Below are 11,346 nucleotides of genomic sequence, written 5' to 3'. Positions count from 1 at the left end.
AAGGAAAAATGGTCCCAAGGTGGGCTAGATCTGGCCTTTGGTCGAGTAAGGACACCATGTAAGTCTTCAAGACTCGATTTTTATCACAAATTATGGCTAGATCTGGAGGGTTTTTGGCCATTTTAACCTAAGGGCATGCATTGGACATGCATGCCCATAAACCCTCCAGCTTTGGAACGTTTTGAGGACTAGAAACCTTTCTGGAAAGGAGGGATTTCATATCCCTAGAGTTTTGGAACATATGGCAAATCCATGGAGCTTTCCAACCTTTACTAAGGACCTTAGAGCATTTAGAACGGTTCCAGAAGATATAGTTGGAAACTTTATCCTTCTAGGCACCTTAGGGCTTCAGATCTAATCCCTAGAATCCCTGTATTCGGTGTATAATCACAACAATCAAACAAGAAGGGGGACTCGGCGAGTTCCCCTAGCAACTCGACGAGTCGGGTTGGGTTTCCCTATTTTCTTAATATCAAGCGAACTCTGTGAGTTGATGAGACAACTCGCCGAGTTGGCTAGGGTTCGATCATGTCTGCTGGACTTGGAAGGAACTCGACGAGTCGCTAGATGCACTCGACGAGTTGGAGTCAACATGGACCGTTGACTTTGACCGATGACCTTGGTTTTGACCAAGGTCGACCACGGTTGACTTTGGGAGTAATTTTGGGTTTACGACAAGTCTATCTTTTGTTGCTTATAGGCAGTTGAGTTGGAGCAACATGTGGGACATATCTGATTCTAGTTTGTTAGTTCAACATTCGTGAAAGATGGGTCTCCTCACCATGCCAATGGGTCGGAGGCACCAAGGATGGCCCATTATTTGTTATGTATGTGCCATTGAGTTATGTGATATGCAATTTTCTAGTTGTATCTATGAATCTTGTACGGAAGATCTCAGGGGGGGTTCTCGGAGCACTTAGGTATAAGACCGTGGATGGTTTCCGTGGCATCCTAGCCAAAGACCTCAGGGGGTTCCCGAGGCACTTAGGTGTAAGACCTTGGAGGGTTTCCCAGGCATCCTAGGTCAAGACCTTGGGGGGTTCCCAAGGAATTGGGCTAAAACCATGAGGGGGTTCCCATGGCACCTGGAATAAGACCCTGGAGGGTTTGCAGGGCTTTCTTATATGTTGGTATGCATGGATTATGTGATATGTGTAGCATTTATGGTTGATATCATATGTGTTATGTGGATTGTATGTGCGGTATGTTCTGGGGAATTCATTAAGCATTAGCTTGCAGTTTGTGGATTTGTTTCAGGTACTTCTGAGCCCAAGGGCAAGGGCAAGGTGTAATGGCGCGTCGTGCACTCTCTCACCGATATTTTGTGAGATACTCTAATAGTTTTAAATAAAGATGTAATGAATATGGATTTGAAAACAATTATGTTGGGATTTCATGATTTATGGAAATGTGTTTGATTAAATAAAAATGAAATTTTTTTTTGAAAATACGGGTCGTTATAATATGCTAGGTCACAAGTGACATAGGCTGGATAATCTCGGAGTGATTGACTTGGCCCTATTGCGCAACTCTTGTCTAATTCCAACCGTTCTAGGATTGCATGTTTTACTTGAAGGATTATCTGATCTTTGTTGCATGTGACAATATCCATGAGGTAGTTAGTTGACATTGGTGGGAGTCTTTCAGCAGCTGAGGGCTAAGCAAGGTCGAGAACCTAGGAAGGCCTAGGAAATGCTTTAGTGGATTTGGTTGCGCTGTTAGCGAACATTCAGGGTATCAGTTTGAGAGGGTGACTTGGAGGATCCAGGATGATTCTTGAGGAAAGTATGGATAGGTGTAGAAGGTAGTATTAGGCATGTACTATTGAAAGCACAGGATCCATACTCGAATCGGGAAGAGTCTTAGAGAATCCAGGAAACCTGTGGGATGAGGATTATTTGGTATATACGGATCTCTTTAATCATTTTAGTATGGTGTTGAGCACTCAGGAATGGGATTCAGATTGTGGTTCCGACTTAGTAGTAGGTATTGGGTCGATCGATGCGCGATCGCAGAAGTTCATCTCATCGGAGATTACTCGCAAAGTTTTGGAATGGACCTTGGTGGTCTTTCGTTCATCCAAGGAAGGGATTTTGGAGCTCTCGATAGTCGTCTTGGGGCCTTTCAGGCCAGAATTGGGCCTATGCCATTCGGGCCAAATTTGTCACGGTGTAGTTAGGGGCTCACTTGGAGCCCAAAGCATGAGGATCCTTAGAATCCTTCAGGAAGGAGGATCGTATTGTTAGTTCCTGTCATGGGGATTGGAAGGGAGTTTTGCACCACGTCCTTAGGTTTATCGAGGTAACTCAAGAGGAGGTGGTTAGGATTTACTCAGATGTTTGCGAGTATGTCGTATTCTGCCACTTCAAAGTGGATATCAAGAAATTGTATCACTTTGGAATTTGATTGAGTTTGAACGAGTCATCTCCCGGGTTGGTTCTCTGCTATTTTTTGAGTTATCAAGGATTGTTATATGTCATTCTGCATCCCGAGAAGTCCTTTGAAGGACTTACAGATGGACGTATCTTGCGGAGTGGGTTCCACGTGTACCCTTATCGTTCTAGGTCTTTGTCGGGATCCATTTAGGAGTATTTCTTGGCGGATCTTTGGTCAGGAATTAGTGGGATAGGTCTCCAGTGAAGTCAGAGTTCAGTGGTTTTATCATTTGTTCGGGTATGGTCGACATTTGCCTATGGAAGAACTTTGGAGTTCCAGGCACTACCGTTTCTAGGAAAGGGATGGTAGCATGAAGATGGTGGTGTCAGTTGCATGATTTGTTTGATCACAGGATAGGTCAGGGGTAATCGTATCTTCGCATGGACTAAACTCGGTTAGAGTTCAATGATTCCTTGAGGATAGAAATTAGAGTAGATTTTCGCCAGTACATGGCAAAAGTTATAGTTCTTCATCATCAGCATAAAAATTCAAGGAACTGGTATGGTATCGTAGGAGGTGAATTGGATTATTGGACTGGTTAATGTCTCAAGAGTACTTTTTCGGATACCATGAACTGTGTAATCGTTGAGATTGGCTAGTGATGGAGAACTAGTTGGTAAGCGCTGGTTATCATCGGGTTGATCGTTGTAAGGTAAGAGGGATTGGGAATCCTTAAATTCTCATGTGCTTTAGGAATTTAGTTAATTCAAAGTGAGGAAGAATCATTTAGGTATTCAGGAGCAGAAGCAGTTACAAAACGAGGATGAGTTTTGCATTCCCTTCAAAGAGGAGGGCGGCCCAAATTGCTGTTTGGTTTGAGGATTGTGTGAGTTGGGAGTTCGGTAAAACTCCCTAGCATATGAATAACGTCTTCTTGGTGATTTATAGCAAGACTTAGGGAAATTAGGTTGGGGTTCCAGTCATGAATTAAGTTCAGTTTGGGTGTTCAATCGAGTGCGTATTCGACTCTATGTGTGTTTTGAATTGATAGATTAGGGGTAAGGCATCAGGCTGCGGTTGTGTTAGGGAGAAAGTGTTATAAGACTGCGAGGGTAGTCATATCATTCACAAACAGTCAGATAGTATGGAAAGTGTTGTAAGACTGCAGGGGTAGCCGTAGCATTCACAAGCGGTCATATAGTATGGAAAGTGTTGTAAGACTGCGGGGGTATCAGTGGTACTCACAAGTGATCAGATATTGTGGGAAGTGATGTAAGACTGTGGGGGTAGCCGTAGCATTTACTAGCGGCCAGATAGTATGGGAAGTGTTGTAAGACTACGGTGGTAGCCGTAACATTCACTAGCGGTTAGATAGTGTGGGAAGTGTTGTGAGACTACGGGGTGAACCGAAGTATTCACAAATTATTTCAGTTGATTAGGCCAGGGTGGGCCAGTTCGCGAGATTGCGGTTAGACCACATCATGATTACAATCAGAAAACGGTTGGTCGTTGGAGACCGGGTAGGATGTAAGACTATAGTTATTCTGGTAGCATTCACTTTTCGCATTGGATTCGGTGGCGGCAAGTTGTCAGGATATTATGATCGGATGGACCAGAAGGATTGATCGAGCCATGAGTGGCGATATAGCTAGGGCAGTTATTGCTAGTCGAAGTTTGCTTTGGAAGTCGCGTGGGGAGACTGTGAGATTGTTATTGGCTCAGCAATCGGGCAAGACTTCAGCATTCCGGATAAGTTGGGACCAGGGACGTCTCGGTGGATTTTGGAAACAACTAGAAGGCAGCCTACCGTTTCGGGCAGTTTCCGTGTATAGGGCAGTATTAGCGATTTGGGTTTTCATGAGTATGAGAAGTATCTAGGTGTTTGGGAAATGCTAAGTCACACGCAGTGGGATTAAATAATCTCAGAGCAATAGATTTGACCCTATTGCGCAGCTCTCATCTGAGTCTAACTGTTGCAGTGAGGGATCTTCTACTCGAAGGATTATCTAAGCCTTGGCCAAGTATAAGTGATATGAAGGGATAGTTAGGTTAGTGATTCTATTTTCCAGTGGGAACCTCCAATTATCAAAAGTTGAATAGTTAGTTGAGAGATAAGTGGACTGGATTCAAAAATAATGATTCGGTATGGGCAGTCTGTCAAGGAGTCAGACCATCTCGAGACTACAGATTTCATACTGAATAGAGGTGATCATGTTTCAAGGAATTCGTTCATCTTCGGGTTTTAGAACCCTTCGAGAAATGGTTTTGGTTGCTTTGGAAAGGCTAGGGTATGCTTGTGGGTGCGACCATGTTGTTCAAGTTATCTGGCGTGTAAGGAATGGTAAAGAATGATTTCGAGGACAAAATCTAATTTAAGTGGGGGAGAGTTGTAACATCCTGTTTATTAAATAAATAAATGGATAAAATTAAATGAATAGTGGCCCTAAATCCGTAATAAGTTACCAGTGTGTGTAATAAGGGCTAAATGACATAATTTCTAGAAATTTGGGGTCTTTATTGTAATAAAGTTTGGGAAGCAAGGGCTAAAGAGTAAAATGGGGACTTAAATTGTAATGATTAGATAATGAAGGGCTTAACATGTCATAAGTTAGATTTTTGGGGGCTAAGTCTAAGTGTAATTCCGGGATTAAAAGGTAATTTGTGGATTACATTTGCAAAAGATTCTCAAAGCGAAGGGTTGTTTGGGTAAATTATAGATATAAGTTGAAGGAAATTAGGGGAGAGGGGATGTAAATGTAATTATGGCTAAAGGTTGATTATAGACGGCATATATATAACCCGTCATCCCCGGTAACCCTAACCTTAAAACTATACACATCAGCCACCCTCCTTATGTCTCCCTTCACCTCCAATTGTCGCCACCGCTGTTGGAACCGAAAAACCACCACCAGTCGAGGGTCGATATCACTGCTATTCCATGGTTACTGAAGACAAAGACCAACATGGGATGTCATCGTTTAGTTGGTAATGAAGGGAAACAAATTGTAGCCGCCTATGTCGCCGTTCTCTCCGGCTGAGAGTGTCACTGCCCTGCTGTTTTGCGCCACTGCCACTCCGCTGCCAATAATGTTGGAAATCGCCAGCCGATGTCGAGTGGTGGACCGTGATGGCCACCATTCTTCTCTCCAGTTGAAGCGCCCCAACCCCTCTGTCGTTGTTTCTTCCTCGTCTGTAGCATCGTGACGACTTGTCGCTGCGCCTCAACCATCGAAGACGTAGACGCTGTCGTCCGCCGCCACCGCCTATGCAATTCGTTTTTGTTCCGGTCAACATCCGTCACCCCGAGGGAAGCTATTGTGTGTGTCGCAAGTATGTGTGTGTCTTGTGTTGCTGATCGTAATATGAGTGCTTGTTGGACAGTAAAACCCGAGAAAAACCACCATGGCCACCAACCATGTTGGCTACCATCGTTAGCCGTTGTTGTTTCCTCCCTCTTAGGCCACTACCTTCGCCATACGCCACCAGGTGGGTGGTAGGTTTCATCCTCCGAGAAAAAGTCATGTGTGTGTGTTTTTTACCGAAAATTTAAAACTGAAGCCATCACTACCACCGTGAGGTGGTAGCTGCCACCTCCAACCACCGCCTGCCGCTACAATGGTGGCTGAGAGTGGGTGTGTGTGTTATTTTTTGTAGGTGTTTATTTGGATATTGTTGTATAATTGTATTTAGTGGCCGCAATAATCAAGGAAATTAATAACCACCAGCGTGAAGTGGTGGCTGCCACCTTTTGTCGCCACCAGCCACTGTGTTAGGTGGCGGTGCACATTGTGAGATTGGATTGCTAGCTTCGACGCTTAGACATGATTTGCATTTAAATCATAACCACCACCACGAGGTGGTGGCTGCCATCATCAACCACCACCGCCCAAGGTGGCAGTAGGTGGTGGCCGACTTAATAAACATTAATTAACCTAAAAACTTAACAAATGGACTAATTGGAATGCGATTGGGTTGGAAACCCTAATTAGGGTTTAGAAAACCCTAATTTTTGGATATGTTAATTTGGAATTGTCGGGACCTGCATGTTTGGACCATTGGATTGGAATTATGAATTAATCCTTACCATATTGTATGTTTGACCTAGTAGAGTGAAGGACTTAATGGGTTAAGTTCTTGATGGGCTAAGTAAGAACACTTAACCCTAATCGTCATTTTATGTGAACACCCTAATTTTGCTTGGGCCTTGGCCTTTCTATTGGGCTTTGGTGATTGGGATATTGATGGGCCATCTAAGAACAAGTATATAGACTAGAATATTTGGATAGGTTTTAGGGTAAAGCCCATGCAAGGGTTTGGGCCCAATTTGGAAAATTGGGCCATAACCAAGCCTTGATGATTATAAGACATTGGACCATCGGAATGCCAAGTATTGGGACTAGAATAAATGGTTAGGCCTTAGGGTAAGACCATGTAAAGGTTTGGGCCCAATTTGGAAAATTAGGCAATATGTTGGGCTTTGGTTCATTGTTTAACTTTTGGGCCTTTGGATTGGGCCTTGGGCTTGAATCAAGCTAGGTTGGGGACAAAGTAGTCTTTTTACCCCAAGCATGGACTTATGGTTATGCACTGGAACCTAATTATTAAGTGGGTGTTGTTTTGATGTTGACAGTTCAGGAATCTGTCATCTAGTAGCTAGAGTTTTGTTTGCTGGACTCCGACAGTGGGAGGTTAGTTACCTTCCTGTATGAGTGAGTCGAAGGCACCAATGTCGGCCCACTAGTAGTTGTAGAAGAGATGATTGTCTTTGTGATAATTATCTGTCTTGCCACTATCTGTTATGTTTTATGTGCTTATTTGTTATGATATTATGTGGTAGTGGTAGGGGTGAAATAGACCTAGTATCCGGTTGAAATAGACAGAAGGGGAGGCCAGCACCCAAATATGCTCGACAGTATCCAGTTGAAATAGACCAAGGGGGAGGCCAGCACCCAGATATGCTCGGCAATATCCGGTTGAAATAGACCGAATGGGAGACTAGCACCCAGATATGCTTGGCAATGTATTTGTTATATGGTATGTGGTATGATGGGGTAACTCACTAAGCTTTGTGCTTACGATTTTCAGTTTTGGTTTTGGGTACTTCCTCTTCAAAGGGAAAGGAGTCGGCATAATCGCAGCACATTACACTACATTTTCCGCACGGGAGATCTTTTGGATTTATACTCTGATGTTGTTTTACCATGACATGTTTTGACTATTGATACATGGGTTCTGATATGAGTTTATATTATGGATGTTTTCACACAAAATGTTTTTAATTATTTAATTTTAAAATGAAATTTTTGGTCGTAAATTTTGGGATGTTACACCTTAACCTTTTGGTAAAAGACAAAAAGTTTTTTTGGTCCAAAAAGTTGTACATGACTTAATAAATCATATCATATGATATATTATGTTACTTGTTAATGAAAATTATTATTTGCATGAAATAAATCATTTACAATTTAATTATAAGAGTTTTGTTGAATATTTATTAAAATCAATTTATAATAAATAATCAATTATATCAAGTTGTTTTTAGTATGACCTATTAGTATCATATGTTATTTAGCAATATTATTTTAATATAATTTTTCAGCATACTAGATCTTTCAAGGAGATGGTGGTAAAGGCGGTGAGGGTGTTGAAGATGGTGACCATCGGAGGTCGTGGAGGCAAGCGGCTAGGGTTACACAGGAAAATAAAGTACAATTTTTGGGTGACTAGTGGTAAGGCATAGAGGGTGTTGAAGAGATCATTAGATATGGGAGGAGATGTTGTCAGAGACATGTGTGGCGTTGGTGGTGGTGAGCAACCACCAAGTTTTTGTTAAGAAGGTGACCAATTGAGTAGGTGACCGGCTAACCTGATAAAAAGCCCTAAGTGACAAAATTTATCTAAATGTTAGGCATTAATGAACATAAATTTGAACTGTGGACATAACCCAACTGCTTTGTGTAAAATTTGGGGCTTTTATAGCAATAACCCCAAAAAATATTAAGCACCAAATGTGCAAAAAGAATATTAATGACTAAATGTGTACAAAGTAAGAAATATATTATCCTATTACGTCATTTTTTCCGGCTTACCTTGAATAGACGGTCATAAGGACTAAATATATACAATTAAACAAGTTGAATGGGCAAATGCGGACGAAAAAATAAAACTCAATGACCAAATTGGTTCAAATGGAAAAATATATTACCCTTTTAAGTTATTATCTCTTCAAAACAAGATAAATTATATTTTCGTTGATAACTCGATAGCTCCCAAAATATTTCCCTAAAGATGTCGTTTCTTCATTTGCATCTTCAGCTCTCTGGCCAAAAGTAAGGGTCTGTAACAACGTTGCATGGGAAGTTGCTAACATTTAATATTCAGCCAACAAATAAAGGTTACTTCAAAAGTTATTGATATTCTTTTGAAAGAAAAAGCATATCCATATGGTGCTCATGTAAATTCCAAATTACTTACAACTTCATTTATATCTGATATTTGTGTTGTATATTTTACCTCCTAGGCTAAAACAAACTACCACCAAAAAAACCATTCAATAAAATTGTTTAAAAAATATACAAAAAAAACACACAACACACTCGAGAAGAAATTCAATTTAGCCATATATATCAATGTGAATCGAGGGCATTTACGTCTTCTTTTTTTACAAGCTTGCCTGATTTTGTCCTTTCAAACAGTCTCTCAACCAAATCATGCCAATTAGGACTACGCTCCACATCATCTTTCTGCTTCGATGCCAACTCATCAGCAGCTTCTCCTTCTCCTTCTTGATGTTCTTCATTAACTGCTGACGTGGACACTCGAGGCTCATTTTCCGCCATGTCATCAGTGGTTTTGACAGCATGTGGTATGTTGAGGCTCACTGCTCTTTCTAATGCATCTTTATGCTCCTCTTCAATTGATTGCAGCCTACTGAATTTTTGTACCTTTGGTGCTGTTGTAATGCTTTCTGAACTGTTTTTGTTTTCCTTCATTAACTGCATTTGTTCAAATGACATAAATAGCCCTCTAACTTAAAAGCGTAATGATAATAACATGAGGGTAATTTGGTCTTTTCTTTTCACTTACTTGCACAGCCTTCTCTGCTTCTCTTAGAATCCAGATGATGGCATGATCAGATGTAGCATGTGATGATAAAACAATATGTTCAAATCTTCCATCAACAGGAATTGCAGTTCTCACCTCTGGAGGGTATCTACCACATCTGTTTACAAATCCAAAACATGTAAAGATGCCATGAATTTGAAATGGATGAAACTATTAACTGATTTACTACAACAATTCAAGGATAGAAGATCGTAGAAGTAATGAAATAGAAAAGTGTTCACCTGCAAAACTTTCTTTCAACAATGTGGTACATTCTTCCTGGAGCATATAATCTTCTTGGATCTCTTAACTTCCTACCTTCTGGTATGAATGTATCCCTCAAGCAAACCATAAAGATTAAACATGGCAAACTGTTGAAATCATAAAAGAAAAAACATGGATCAACATTACGATCATCATCATCACCCATAAACCAAAATCAAGGTTTTACAACTTACCAGAAGATCGACTTGAAGATATCTTCCAATGGTGTCGCTGTTCTTGGTAAAAAATCGTCCTAAACAAACATAACCAGCGGTTACTAAATCAAATTCGATTCAAAATAGGCGATAACTAATTTCATTAAAAATCGCACCTGTAAAACAACTGAGTAGATAACATCGGCGTATTTCACGGCCAAATTAAGCGACATAGATCTCGCCGGAGCAAGAGCATAACACCGCACCAACTCCCTTGGTATCCCGCCGAGCATATCCCTATGATTCACGACTATCACTGTCATCAATGCCGCTACCCCTGACCCAAGTGAATGACCCACAAATATCATCTTGTAACATGACCCGTTCTCAATCCACAATCGTTTCAGATTCTCAGACTCCTGATTCAACAACCAAATCGCCGATTGTAACAACCCATGATGCACATATCCACCATCGAACATCTGCATCCCTAATCGATTGTTGAGTAACAGTTTGTAATCGCTCTCTTTCTTCAAATTCAACCCTCTGATTGCTAATACGATTTCACGACGATCGTGGTCGAGATAAATCAAGTGCGGAGGCGCGTGGCCGAGTGTTTCCTGGTAAGTAACACGCTTGACAACGTAATCGGGGTTTAAACGGTATCCACCAAGTGGAGGGCATTTTGGGTGGTGGAGATCTTCTTCGTATACGGCGAGGATGACGCGGCATAGGTGTGGGACGGATTCGAATTCCTCGACGGTGGCTGGTGGCCAAGTGGCACTGTCGTCGCCGCCGACGTAAGTACACCGCTTCCATGCCCATCGAAGACAGCCTAAAGCAAAAAAACACTCAACTCCACAGCAAACAGACATGTAATTTCTATTGCAAAACCCAGAAAAAAAAATGGGGAAAAATATTACATGGAATTGGAGAATTGGTAGTGGAAGATTTGGGTGACGATGAAGAAAGGGATTTTGTTACAGAGAATCAGCGCTGTTAGATATGGAGTAATGGTTGTCTCAAGTAACTCTCACGTGCTTGTGTGTGCAATGACGGGTTGTACGATAACTTGAATGTTGGCTTTTTATTTGGGAAAAGAACATGTCGGATTTTCCTCTTTTTTCTTTCTGGATAATATGTTCGAGAAATTGAATTTATCAATTAACTTATAATTTAAAAAAAAAATTATAATTTAATAATGAAGAATATATAGATTATTATTTCACAGGATATTCAAAAGAAAAACATAACTCTAATGATAAGTAAGAGAATTATTACAGAGCGGGAGATCTATAATAAGAATATGATAAATGTTATTTTATGTTATTTAAAATACATTATTTAAGAATATTTGTTTTATTAAATCTGTTTATTACTCATCAACGATCATGACAATATAATGATATTTATGGTGGAGCATAACTTTTCTTAAATTTACAGCTAA

The 11,346-nt window shown here is 40.8% G+C and overlaps 1 protein-coding gene across 1 annotated transcript; it reads right to left on the bottom strand.

Annotated features, from left to right (window-relative positions):
- Window positions 1-8,908: 8,908 nt before the first annotated feature.
- On the bottom strand, window positions 8,909-10,924 carry LOC145092827 (uncharacterized). Its single transcript, XM_079030811.1, has 5 exons — window positions 10,076-10,924; window positions 9,939-9,997; window positions 9,723-9,851; window positions 9,463-9,598; window positions 8,909-9,371 (listed from the first exon to the last, which is right to left on the bottom strand). The coding sequence occupies exons 1-5, from the start codon at window positions 10,772-10,774 to the stop codon at window positions 9,003-9,005; spliced, it is 1,392 nt and encodes a 463-aa protein (XP_078886937.1). The 5' UTR covers window positions 10,775-10,924; the 3' UTR covers window positions 8,909-9,002.
- Window positions 10,925-11,346: the final 422 nt, after the last annotated feature.

Source organism: Lactuca serriola, chromosome 3 (assembly GCF_051521515.1).
Source record: "Lactuca serriola cultivar US96UC23 chromosome 3, Lser_US96UC23_V15, whole genome shotgun sequence".
NCBI classification, from domain to species: domain Eukaryota; kingdom Viridiplantae; phylum Streptophyta; class Magnoliopsida; order Asterales; family Asteraceae; genus Lactuca; species Lactuca serriola.
The sequence above is the reverse complement of the archived record's forward strand: the minus strand, read 5'-3'. Positions and strand labels throughout refer to the sequence as shown.

What these genes read in the sequence shown, in the direction of transcription:
- LOC145092827 (XM_079030811.1), bottom strand. Translation starts at nt 10,774, where the DNA reads ATGTCTGTTTGCTGTGGAGTTGAGTGTTTTTTTGCTTTAGGCTGTCTT. An exon ending in ATCTTCAAGTCGATCTTCTG is followed by an intron (nt 9,852 to 9,938) that starts GTAAGTTGTAAA and finishes TGATTTCAACAG; the next exon opens with TTTGCCATGTTTAATCTTTA. An exon ending in AAGCAGAGAAGGCTGTGCAA is followed by an intron (nt 9,372 to 9,462) that starts GTAAGTGAAAAG and finishes GAACAAATGCAG; the next exon opens with TTAATGAAGGAAAACAAAAA.